The following is a 13679-nucleotide window of genomic DNA, read 5'->3' on the forward strand; positions in this document are numbered from 1 at the left end:
GCTCTAACATATATTTTAATACCTGTTAAAAATTGCAGGTAGCCTCCAATTTTGCATCTTGTAACTTGGAGATAGCATCTTGCTGCCCAAGCTAACATGGATAAAGCTGTACACTCAGCAGGGTTCTACCCTTTCCTTAAGAGATGCAAGGTCAGAAAGTCCAGTTCTTTTCACTTACACCTCATTTAAGAACAACAGCCCATTTTCAGGCTCTCTTCCAGTGACTTAGGCCAGAAAAGTCTGTCATGTGGTCGCAAATACAAAAAGTGAGGAGTTTTCAAGCTCTACAGATTTCATTTCATGCATCCAAATGTACATTTATCTAAAACATGCACTGGGAATGTACTGTTTTGGGCTGAACTTGTGATCAGGCAGGGAGGACACACACAGGGTATGCGCAGCAGGAGGCCTGTGTTAAAGTCCCCGCTCTGCTGAATTCAGTGTGAGGACATGATTCTGTCCCTCTGGCGAGACACATCCCTACTGCCCTGTTTCAGAACCCACTGCAAGCAAGCTGTTTGGTCTGTGCCAAACTGCCAGAATTAGTGATCTCATATGAAAGAAAGCACTGGTCAATAATGTAGTTTTACCAGCAGCTCAATAGCCTGAGGATGTTTTCCTTCTAACATACATAGGAGCACTTAATCTCTGACTTTATTGGGATCTGTTTGATTTCACCTACCAGTATCACAGTGACATGCTGGTGGAGAGCAGAGCTAGCCATGGATCATGTTCAGTACCCACAACAAATGTAATCAGGCTGAATTAGCAGGGATTGAGTCTCGAGCTCCTGGAAATAAATTGTGGTATTACATTTGTCACCTGTGAGCCTTTAACAGCCACAAAACCCTCACAGCACAGGCCTATGGTCAACTTCAAGCAAATTATACAAGGCATTTCATACTGTGATTAAGGTGAACTGGACCCTGCAGACAGATGTGTGTGTGTTCACCACAATTTACCTTCAAAGACTGTCTATAAATCCTATAAAAGGAGGTGTTGGTTGGCTTTTGGGTTTGTTGTAATTTTTTTTCACCTGTTAGGTAAGAGGGAGATTTGAAGAAAGGATTTGAAGCAAAATGGAATATAAGTATACTTAAAGACATATGAATACAACAGTATAAACAGAAAGGAGTATTTTAAAATCATCTCCGGTTAGAGGGGTTCCAGGAATTACATAATGTTCTCAGAACCCATCATTCGCTCTCTGACACTGACACCAGCAGAACCATGACGTGGTACAAATTTATGGCCAAACACATCCTACATTTAGTCTAATACACATATACACACACACATACAAAAGTAAATCTGATCCTGAGCTAATGCAAAGCTTTTCCCTCGATACCTTTGAAATATGGCTTGCAGCATTTAAATGAAGTACTTCAGCTAACAGAGCTTAAAAACAGAGCAAAAATACCAAGAGGAAGAGGCCAGTTCTTCATAGATCAATTAATTGCCTTAAACTGGGCTAGAGGAAACTCTTCTCCTGTTGAGATAGTCAGTGCCAAGCTTGTGCACAGCTGGGATCACGAGGCACAAGGTTTCCTCTCTGCTTGCTAGTCTGTCTCTTGCATGCAAACCTGTAGAAAGGAGTCTTTTGGGAACTGGTCAGGCCAGATAGCTAACACACAGAAAAGGGCATCAGATCTCATTTTTCCTGCTGGCTATGCCCTGTATTAGCTCAGCTCAAAGCACCTTCACCTTCCTGGCTTCTCCTAGGTCAGTGGTGACTCATCTATACTTTAATCAAGGTCTCTGAGACTTAAATCATTATCTGAAAAGAGCTTTGAGACCATCACGTGAAGGATGCTACAAAAGTGCAAAGGGGTTAAGTCTTGTAACTCTTACCCATATGCTATGTATGTGCCTTTGTGTATTTTTATAAAACCAAAATTTCCACCTGATCCTAGAGCAGGGAGGGAGTCATTTATTCCATCTCCTCCTCATCCATGATGTATCCCCCCCTTGCTTCCTTGTGCATGAGGTTTGGAAAAAGGGGGTCCAACATACCCAGCAATCGAATTTGCATGATTGCGCCATGTAAAACGAAGAACATCCAGAGGGGCTGGGAACAGTCTGCGCAGACCTGCATGCCAATGCCAGCACCGTTGTGACTCAAGTGCAGCTCACCATCTGAATTCACCGTAAATCCCAGGATGTCTCCGCTCTGGAGAGGCACCACCACTCGGCAGATGGCCCAGAACTCCTTTCGGTCAACCAGAGACTCGGGGTTATAGGGGAGGTCACTGGGGCGCAAGGTGCTGGGGTCACAGGACGTCACCCCGTAGGAGAGCGTCCCTGTGCGCACAGCGTTGGACTTGTTGATTTTGACGAAAATGGTTTCGTTGATCCGAAGGGGCCTGCTGGTGAAAACCAAAGTCCTCTCCTCCCGGGCGTGCTCCAGACGGGCCACAGTTTGGTCATCGAGGATTTTGACATGGGGTCCCCGGAGGTGGTGGAAGCGGAGGTCGCTTTCTAGCTGGGAGGGGAGGAGGTGGGAGTGCTGGGAGTTGAGTGAGTTCTGTGGGATAGGACACGTGGTGGCCGTCACATGGAAGGTCTCCTCCTGCAGGTTGAGGTCACACAGGCTGACCGAGAGACGCGTGTCCTCCGTCTCCCGCCGCAGCGAGGGCCGGCGGATGGCAGTGAAGGAGCGGGGCCGCAGGCAGTCAGGAGGGATGATTTCACTGTCTGTGGGGAGAAAGAAGACAAGAAAGGGGTCACTTTCTGAGAAAATGAAAATGTTCAGGAGTTTTGCTAATCACTATGGGTTTGATAGATATGTTTAAAAGGGAAAATCAGAGACCTGCTGCCATTAATAAGTTTTCCCCTTTGAAATATAGAAGCAGAGTATCATAAAATGTATTTGCAATCAATTGCTGTTCTTGTACTTTCCCTACCAGCATCAACGGTTTCAGCTTCTGAGCAGGCAGACTCAAAATCGATGACAAGAACTGCCCAGGGGAAGCTTCCTTGGAGAGGGGAAGCAGAGGATAAATATCCAAAATACACCCTGAACATACCAATCAATATATATACAGGCTCCAAGTTTTCATGCCCACTTTACTGTCTACAGTAATTCTCACAGCCCTTTGAAATAAATATCTAACTACACACTGTTTTATTTAAAAGAAATTGCTATGTTCAGTTCTAAATTATTTATCTCCATATGAAATTTAATTATTTTTTTCTAAATATAACTAATCATTAGTGTTCTGGTGCTCACTGCAAAGCAGTACAGATATTAACTTTACATGCAGATTTTGGGAATATGCAGTTTTCTATAAATAAAATACAATCATTTATTATCTCCAAGCCAAATAATTAAAAATCAAATCCATGTATATATTACAAAGAAAGATGAAAAGATGATGCTCAGACAATTCACCAGTAGAAATAAAATTGTACCTTATCATCTGTCACTCTCACCTGCTGCTTCAAGAACTAACCAATTTGATACTTTTTCCAAGACGAACATAATCACCTATCTTTAATGCTGAAATTATTTATATTTAATACATCCTTAGCTATACTGTTACCATAGAAATTTTAAAGAACAATATACTAAGAAAAAAAATTGTTAAAAAAATTATAAAGTAAGCTGAGATAATGCAAACATTTATTCTTATGTCCAACTTTCTGAACTCTAAGAACGCTGTAGCATGAGAAGACTATTCATCGTGCAAAAATTGAGCATGTGGGTAACTCTCTGCAAATGTTGTAAGAAGTTGTGACCAACACAGACTGTGCCTCTGTGGGAGCCATGCCTGAAGGCTGCCATGACTCTGAGCCCGGGTCCCAACAGTATCAGGTGGGACCACCACATACAACACAAGCCCCCCCAAGGTGGCACAAAACAACACACCAGGCCCAAGTGCCACAAACACAAACAGCGGAACAACAAGAGGAGACAGAGTCACTCCTAACCCACGTGCTAGGCCCTCACAGTGGACATCTCTTCCAGCCACATATCCTTGGGATTTTCTTTCAAAACAACAAAAGAGCAGGACCTCAGGTTATCTGAGAATTTTCCCAGTGGGATGCACTCTCTCCCAGTACACCAGAGTAGTAGCTCTGTACTGCTATGCCAACAAATAATGCCAGCTCCTAAGTAACCAACAACTCCTGCAATATCTGAGGTCTGACTAACAGCCTTTCCTGTCCTCCTCTTCTGGGAGCCCTGACAAGAGCACACCCACACACAGTTTGGCTTCAGTAGAGCTCTTTGCTTTGCTTAAACTGGATTATTCCAGGCTCCTCTTTAAATAAGATGCTATTACAAGGGAAGCACAGTCTCAAAATAAAAATGGGCTTTGTTTCTCATATTTGATTTTCTGCATACCGATATTTCAGTTTCTCTTCCCAGAGGTTAATTAAAGGAGGAATAAATAAAATCAGAAATTACCCCAAGTCATCTAGAAGTGGGTTGCATTAATGCTTCGTAATGTATGGGCTAGCATTTGCATTGCAAGTGCTCCTGCTGGATAGCATTAGACTTATTTTACCCTCCTTTGGCTGGAAACCTACATAGGAGAACAAATTAATACTGGCAGCTGACGACGATCCTTTTGTGAAGGTGAATGGGTAGAGACCTTTCTGAATAGGAACAGAAGGTCCTCTCTATTTTATTCCCTGTAACTATGCATGTGCAGCCTGCCTGACAACTGTGATGTGTGGGTAGCTTGCAGCCAGGGTTTTGAAACAGCTTGTTTTCCACCAGGATGCTTGCATTTCCCTTTGGCTGCTGGACAGAATATCTTTTTCCATCTGAAAAGAGGTTAAGAGAGATGGAGTTCTGCAGACGACACATGGCAGTGACAGCAAACCAGAGTTACATATCAAATTGTATTACTTAAATCCCTCAGTAGCTCAGATGCATGGCCACCTAAGGAATAAGACGTCTCAAGCATATAGGATTGATTGTGAGAATTCTTAGTTCATTAATGTTTGCAAATACCCATGGAAGAAAGGACTGCAGTTTACTGGCTTCTGAAGTGTGTTTGTGAAAATTTAGAGAGATGAGTCTCTAAGAGATGCTGGCCTGTATCACAAAATATCCAGCCAAAGGAAAAAAAAAGTCCCATTGACTATAAATCACAACAAAAGTGGGATTCATTTTTTGGGGTGGTAGGTAGGTTGGAAGAGAAGTGGAATGCCATTTACCCAGAATAACTGATAACAGCCAAGGGCTATGAAACAACAATTCTGGTGAAATGTGGAACAAATTAGGTGACTTTGACCACTTTCTTTCAGCAGAAGATGCCCAGGAATGAGTTGTTTTCTTTCTCTAAAGCTTCAGTTGTCACTTTTTAAACCAAGCTGTTCAGGCTGAATACAGATGAAGCTGTTCACGCTGGAGCGGCCCATAACACAGCCTTACTACTGCAGAACATTTACAAGTGATCTTTAAGGAGAGACTCCTTTGCTCAGAACATTTATATTTGCAGAGACAAATCTGGAGCACAGATGAAAAAGATGGAATGACTTTATGTGACGAGACTGTAAGACACAAAATGGGTCCAACAGCCCACTACGGAGGATCACCCGGCTTCAGCCAAAAGAATTTAGAAACCATCCATTCCTTCTTATTAAATGTTCAAGGTTATAAAATTTCCTATATGAGGCCATTGGCAGTGTTTCTTCAGGAAAAGTCAACTGATAAGAGACCTCTTTAGGTGAGAATAGATGGACTTTTGAGTGAAGACCACAGCTGTCACCAAGCCACCAGAGTAAGCATTTAAGCAAGTGGCTGGGATACCACCAGCAAGCTGGCCATGACCATGGCAGCTCAATACAGGCTGGCTGCCCAGGTAGCTTTCCAGAAAGGCTTTGCTGAGCTCTGCATCAGTGCAGTTATGATGTTATTTCTGGATTTAGAGACTTCAAGTTTCCGGTAGCAGTACAGACAGAGCCAAAGTGGAAAAGATTTCTACTAAATATAGATTTTCTGCTCCTCAGCTGGAGAATCTGAGACACTGAAATTAAAGGATGCCTGTCTCCACAAATACCTTTGTATCTTTTTCTAGCTTTGTTTAAGAAAGAAAAGGAGGAGTAATTCATTTATTTAAGTAGAAATAAAGGGCACCTGAGCAGTTCAGCCATCTTCTCTTTTTTTCTCTTTAGTGAGGTTTATCTGCAAAATTTAGATCCTCAGCAGGTGATTCCTTACACAGACAATTAACTTGAAGTATCTTTCACAGACCAGAAGCTTCAAAGCTTTCAATTTTTCTGCTCAGAGGGCACGGAAGAGCTTCCCACTTTGTGCAGGCTCAATGAGACTGCAGTAACACTTCAAAAAAAGCATTTACAAGGAGCTGGTGAGCAGACAGATGCAGTCGTAATCACTGCACTCAGATCAGAAGTATTTCACTACCACCTTTCTTCTGAACTACTGCCAAATGTTGTCTTCTTAAAATAATCTATTTCCTTAAGCATGTTTATATGTAGACATATTTATTGCAGAGATCAAATACATGCACACTGAATACAGCTACATGCACATCCAAACACAAAAGCATTTCTAACCACCAGCAGGCACAGATCATCTCAGCCCCACACCAGCCTGAAGGGGGTGTGTTGCTGTCAGACTGTCAAATCATCATTTCCTTCCCCTTTTTCTTTTTCAGTACTGTCTGTCACTGCCTAAAGGCCTGATTTTCCAAGGTCACGAGCAGCCAGTATTCATAAACCTGTAAAGGATCCGAGAAAGCAGAGCAAACTCAGCATGGCTGCACATGCTGGAAACTCAGGCAGTCCAGTGTTTAACTGCAAGCTCTAGGGACACAGATCTCCTCTTGATCAGTTTTCTGAGTGTGGTGCAATCCTACAGCCTCATATGAATTGTAATTCTTCGGAGTTTGAGGTCTGCAACCAGTCTCCAGAAGGAGCTATGGAACACCTAGTATAAATAAACCAATCTTGAGAGTTACTACTACAAAAAATAACTTAAAATTTGGGGAATCAGAATGAGAACCTAAGAACATATCTCATTTCTAATGATCCTCCCTCTGAGAAGAGAGAAATGCTGAGAAGTCAAGGAACAATCTGGAGAACATTTCTGTTCTCATCTACTAAGCAAAGACTAAAAAACTGTTAAGACCAGAACTTTGCTAGTATGCTGCCTCCCTTCCCTTGCAAAGACTCATGTTTTTCCTTCTTTCTGGTCTTTGCTTTACTTCTTTACAAGGGCAATTTTCTTTTCTTAATCCCTTACTTCACTGGGTAATGGTATTTCCAGTGAGTACTGGTGTGCTCACAGTACAATTTCTGTGACCTCAGAGGTGCTAAGCTACCAACAGCCACATTGAAGTCAGTGGCCTCTACAAGAATATTCTATGTAAACGTGCAACTGCAAAAAGATGTATACTGCATTATTCCCACCACACTGGAGGGGCTCCATTCCCACTCAGAAATGCAGATGAAGGCTGCTTTTCCCACTGTCAGCACTACCTGTCACAAGGGGCTACACAGGGAGGACAGCTGGCCTTCCAACACCTGTAATCCTGCACTAGCTCCTCCATGGTCTACAGCAGAATTATGTACCAAACAGTCTATCTGGCAAGACTTTGATGTTGCAGGGGGAGGTGTTTGAAATATGAGGCAGATGTATCATTCTGTAAAATAACATCGCACTCAAAAGGCAATTGGGAAAAGCCATCAGTCGTAAAACAAGAAATAAACCTGTGCTTGTGGAAACCTTCTGTCACTCACAGCTTCATACTCCCCATCATGTGAGTGCAGGTATTAATCCCAGCTCAGCTGCCTGTCTTGCAAACTCTGCCCATGTCGTGCTGTGGCAATCTTTGTTCCCTTGCTGACTTAGTCCTAGCGAGCTGTTATTACTGCTGGGGAACTGCCACACTTCAGTGCAGAAGCAGGCAGAACAATTTCTCTATGTTGTTTACAGCTCAACCTGTCATGCACTTTAAGGTGACAGAGGACTGAAAATACAATAAAATCGAAACAACTTATATTCTCATTTATCCCTCCTAAAATAAGGATGAAGATCATTGTGACTGGTGGCAAGGTGTAATACCTGCTCTCAAACCCCTTTGGTTGCCAGCTTGCCGAATGTGTGTACAGCACCCAGTCCACAGGATCAGCTCCAGTGGAAAGAAGAAAAGCAGTTGTGACTGGGTCTGGAAACAGAAAGACTATTGTGTAGCCCTGGGTTCAAAATTCACCCAAATTAATTGGTGACTGGAAGAAGATCTTCATGCAGCCTGTTATACTCATGGTGTAAAGATATTCTCATCACTGTGAGATGCTCTGTTCTAGGCTATCTCAGTCTCTGCCATGTGTATCTTAACTGCTTTATTGTACCAGAAAGACCTGTGCAAACAAGAGAGTGAAAATTGTCCTTACTTAAAATAAACACAGGAAAAAAACTGAGAAGCAAAGAATGCTGAGGCCCCGCTCACAGTTATTAAGAGGTAAAGCTCCTCTCACAGAGCATGTCCAAAGTGCTTTCCCCTGCTGGCCATGTGTCTGAGCAGATACTTGTAAAACTATTTGTTTTTCTGCGAACTAGTACTCTCCATGTGAGGTCTGCAGAGGAGACTGGGATCTGCCACGCTCAGCATAGTGCTGCAGAGACCCACTCTCCCAGCCAGATCCTTCTGCTCTGATGCTGCACACAGGTTCTCCCCTTACTGCTTGTTACTGTTAAATCATGAATTTATATGACCCGAGACCACTCCATTGTGTTTATTTCTCATAAACCATCAGGCGCCAGAATGCAGCTTCTCGGACCATACAATGAAGCCACTTTCAGAGCATTATTGTAGCATGTGGGAGGCAAATGTTTAAAATCCCTCAAAGGAATGATTCAGACTAAAAACCTTCTTTTCTATATACTTAGGAATTCACTTCTACAAAGTACATTTCCCTTTATGAACAACTGAGAAATCAAACTGTCTGAGTTACTGCCTCAGATCAACCATTCCTTCTTGAAAACACCCACATCAAATCAAGGACATCAGTTAATACCTACTTATACAAAACCCTGCTGTGTGCAAGTCGCTATTTCATTGACAGTATAAATATCCTATTTCAAATGAAGCTGCTCCCTTCTGCTCTCACTGCCCCGGCTCCTCTTTTTGCAAAACTACAGCCAACAGACAATGCCACTCGTATCAGCTATTTATGTAAGATGCCAGGCTGCTCTCTAAGAGATAAATACAAAAGTAAAATCTGCTTTGGGGCAAACTACATCTGAGATCAGATCTCAGCTGTCGGGCTCTGCAGCAGAAGACACTCCTCACCATGTAAACAGAGAGGATATATAAAAGGTGAGTGGGAGGCAGGAAGAATTAATGTTTGTATTTTACACTGAAAACTGGGGGATGGATTGAGCTGTCCAAGGGGATAGAGGCTCCTCCATCATAGCTCTTAAGTGAAACTTCTAGGGATTTAGCTCAGTGCACAACAAAACCACCTTGTTTTCCACGGTACACTCTCTCATTTCCTAATTCTTCATCACTGCGTTATTTTCTACCTGCTGTTTCTCTGATTCCATGTGCAGATTGCTCTTCTCACCTCAAAACGCAACCTACTCATGACTCCTCATCCATTATGGATCCCAATGGTCAGCTTGGAAACCACTATTCAGCAATTTCTCCTTCCCCAACACACCAATTTGGAATCACCACATGGTCAACGGAGGGCAAACATACGTTTCATGTGCAGGAGTTAAGCAGCAGTTAATTGCTACATGCAAATTTTGGCTTCATGCTCACTGCAACCTGGAAGGCAAGCTAACTGGTATTTCATAATGGCCATTTTCATTGCAGGAATGGCAGATATTTTAATCAACTGAGTCCATTTGTTTGCCTGAGACCAACACAGTCCAAATTAGCTTTCGAGATACTCACATGTTTTTGCAATATTGCTGGAAGCGTTTGAAAGAATTTCTACAACAACCAAGGTGCAGAAGTCAAAGCTCAAGCCAATGGTTACAAAGAGCCCAAAGACAAAGTTAATCTGTGGGAGAAATAATTCATATTTACACTAAAAATTGTCACCAGATTTTAAAGCTGGATTACAAAAGAAAGAAAACCATTGACTCTGTGGAACCAATTGCTAGGCTACAAACATCTGCCACTTTAACAGAAATAACTGGAAATCAACAGTGCTTAAGTTCATCTCCCTGGACTCATTTTTGCTTTGTGTTTTTATTTGCTTGCATAAAAATCAGCATTTTTTTTTAAAGGCATTTGGGGAGAGATTGAGCACTAAAACTATTTGGTTTGCATGATTCAGTTTTGGAGAGGTGATAAAAAATGGGATGGAAGACAATAAACCTAGTCTTTTAGTTGTTACCAACTACTAGGTGTTTGATAACTTTCTCATACAAATCTGTTGGCTTCCTGTGATCCTTTAGCACCAAATCATGCTTTAAGGGAATGGTGTCTTTGTACCATCAGGCAGCTAGTGTCCTGCCAGGTGAAGCTCAGGAAACCCTTGGGATCTGTTCAGAGTACTTTTCTAAGAATATAAATATGTTCCCTTGGTTTATAGTGATTATCAATGATTTCTTGTCATGGATTGTCAATGCTGTACAATAGTACAGATAAAATATCATAGCAAAACAAATCAGAAACAAACAAACAAATCTAGATTATAAAAGGATGTGACCTCATGTACTGCCAATTTCCAAGCTGAAATATTCAGAAAGGAGAAATACAAACCCCTGAGCTTTAGAGAATTCCAGCTGTTTTTAAGCCAGAATGAGCAATTGCAGTTCCCAGGCCAGCTTAGTAATTGAATTGATCATCTGCATACTTTTCAATAAAATCTAAGCAAAGAAAGCATACAGCATGAACTGATGAATTTTAGTTTTGGTGCATGTATTATCTAATAAAGTGCTCTGAACCAGTCCGGTTTATAACAAACATTCATACAATTCTGCCTAACATCTGTAGGCATGTCAAATTGATTTGCACATGTGAAATGGCACAAAGAGCATAACTAGCCTCATAAAATTGAAATGAATTACTGTTCTGCTTAGTAAATATGAATGTTCTGAAAGAGTCTGACAGTAGATTATGAAGAACAAACTTCCGTGTGCGTGTTACAGTTATGCATTTGTTTTCTTTTCCATAAAAGCTGATGCTCAGAGCGTCTTCAGAGTGCCGGTAACATCTGTGTTACAAACAACATATCTTGGGTTTTGTTCAGGGAGACTTTTCATTCAGGGTAAACTCATCATCCCCAGCCAGCAGGTCTGAAAACTGACAGACATCCTTCAACTCGAAGATGTGCTTATTCACTGCCATCTCTGGATATTGGCACCTCCTTATCTGATTCCCTTTGTTGCATTCATGGGTTTTCTAACTCCCATAAAGTCATAGAAATATGGTTTGAGCAGAAACCATGTGCCTTGGGTTTTGTGGAGACAACCTAACCCCTGCTATTCACTCCTTAATCTATCTCCTACTCATACTCAGGAAGTCTCTGAACTTTACTCTCACACTAATCAATGATTTTCATCTCCATTGGCCCAGGCCTCCTAGATTCCATAAGGATTTATATTATCACTCTTGAAAACCACAGCAAAATAATCATCACTTATTATGGTATCAGTATATTATCAGTTCTGCCTCTCTCTGCAGGGCACCATACTTTTTCTCTCCATTTCATTTTATGCTTTCTACAGCTTTTACTATTACTCATTTTAATTACCTGTACAAGACCTAGTTCTCTCAGGAGATTGTCAATTGTCACTTTATCTGATGTTTCCTAATCTTTAAGATGTAAATTTCTCTGTAGAAAAGTTCTGTTTGTTTTTTTATTTTTCCCTTCTTCACGGAAAATTAGGGCGGTAATTGCAACTCCTGATTGTCTAATAACTTCATAGAGCTGTCTTCTCATAACCAGTGACTCCATTGCCTACTCCTGACACTATCATCCCTTTTACCCTCCTTTCCCCTTAGGAATGTTGATCCTCTTACCTCACCTATTCGGGTAAGACAGTAGTTCACCATCACATGCAGCGCTGATCCCACAACTTCACCTTCACATGCTCTGCTGCAGATTGCTATGGGCCCTCCACAACCCTATTTCCAATCCTTTTTACGTTACCATGCAAACGTTTCCATGGCATCTCAGTCCTCACAGACAATTTCCAAGCTACATCAGACACATTCCTTCACCCCCTGAATCATATGATAGCAATTTTCTTCAAAACAAGCACTTTATTCCTTCTTCCAATCTATCATCCTCCCTCCCATGGTATTTATGTATCCTGCATTTAAAGATCACAGAATCACAGAATATTCTGAGTTGGAAGGGACCTACAAGGATTATCAAGTCCAACTCCTAAGTGAATGGCCCATATGGGGAATTTTATCCTTCTTCACTTGCTTTCATTTACTCCTGTGCCTTCATGCAGGCATGGATATGATGACTCCTTCCTCAGTGACTCCCCACATTTCCCAGTGAAAGGTTCCTGCCATCACTGACAGTGGCTGAGGGAAAATTCAACCCACCAACAACCACCTTGTACTTGCCAAGTTCTCCTCAAGGGCCAGCATTTTACCCAGCACCATTGCTTATTGAACTGATTTAATGCCATTGGAGGAAGACTCAATTCCTTAGGAATTCCAGAAACACTGCTGGTGATCAGCTTCCTGGGCTCACTGCAAACCTGTTTGGTTTGGCAGAGCTGCCCAGAAGCACTGCTAAATCATAAACTGTTTGGACATCACAAGGATTTTGCTGCCCCACAACTACCTCACTAAACAGAGCTAAAAGCACATCTTCTAGTGAAGATACAAGCTATGAAAGCCAGTGGTAATACATAACATTTCGGTCAAATGCCTGAAGAAAAAATAAATTATGAAGATAGAGTATTTCAGGCTAACCTGAAACAAACTGTTCAGTTTATCTTTCTTCCTTTTATAAAAGCAAATGAATACCGGACCAAGAAATTCTCCAGTTGATTTCTGGGGCTTGTTTGGAAATCGCTGTTGACAGTGATTTTTCAAGATTAAAACATTATTTCAAGACTCAACACTGAAATATAGAATTATGAAAACAGTGAAAGAAAACAGCTAAAGTTTGCCAAAAGTGCTTCAATTTTTCAACCATGACTAAGTTCACAGATCATCTCTCCTCCTCCAAGCTGGTTCCTCACCTAAAGATCCAACAACTATATTTCTGAAAGAATGTACATAATGCTATTTGTCTAGAATATTTTCTTTGTGTCAATTCCTTTTAATCTCTCTTTCTTGGAGAATTTCCACCCCACAATCCAGCATGAAGACACTCTTGAAAAATTTCTTACTTATTTTCCACACATACAAAATGACAGTACAGCCATTACACCCCATCCACCCCACTCCTATTCCAGAGCTGGTGCAGTGTGCAGGATGCACTCTCATAGTTATGCATGGAAGCAGTAAATCAAGGCTCTGTTTGATGATTGAGCTTGTTTTAAAATAGCACAATTATTGCTGTCTGCACCAATTCAGGAAAGTTCTGTACATGTTTAAGTATGTTCCATATAATGACAGTATTTAAATATTCACTTCATCTAAAAAAGTACTTATATCCCACTGAAGGCAATGGGATGTACACATAAGCATACCAGTAGTCCCAAATCCAGGGCACAGGGTAAGGTTTAAAAACTACATTCCACATAACAAAAAAATACATTCCAATAACAAAAAAAACCA

General features: G+C 41.5%; 1 protein-coding gene across 5 annotated transcripts in view; it reads right to left on the bottom strand.

Annotated features, from left to right (window-relative positions):
• The window catches only part of NEURL1 (neuralized E3 ubiquitin protein ligase 1), a 151917-nt gene that overhangs the window by 15949 nt on the left and 122289 nt on the right, over nucleotides 1-13679 (bottom strand). For all 5 annotated transcript variants that reach the window (XM_017804212.1, XM_017804214.1, XM_017804215.1 and 2 more), the window contains one exon: nucleotides 2014-2694. In XM_017804212.1, coding sequence (XP_017659701.1) covers nucleotides 2014-2694 — 681 coding nt within the window. The remainder of the gene's footprint in view (nucleotides 1-2013; nucleotides 2695-13679) is intronic.

Source organism: Lepidothrix coronata, unplaced genomic scaffold, assembly GCF_001604755.1.
Source record: "Lepidothrix coronata isolate B3197 unplaced genomic scaffold, Lepidothrix_coronata-1.0 Scaffold8, whole genome shotgun sequence".
NCBI classification, from domain to species: domain Eukaryota; kingdom Metazoa; phylum Chordata; class Aves; order Passeriformes; family Pipridae; genus Lepidothrix; species Lepidothrix coronata.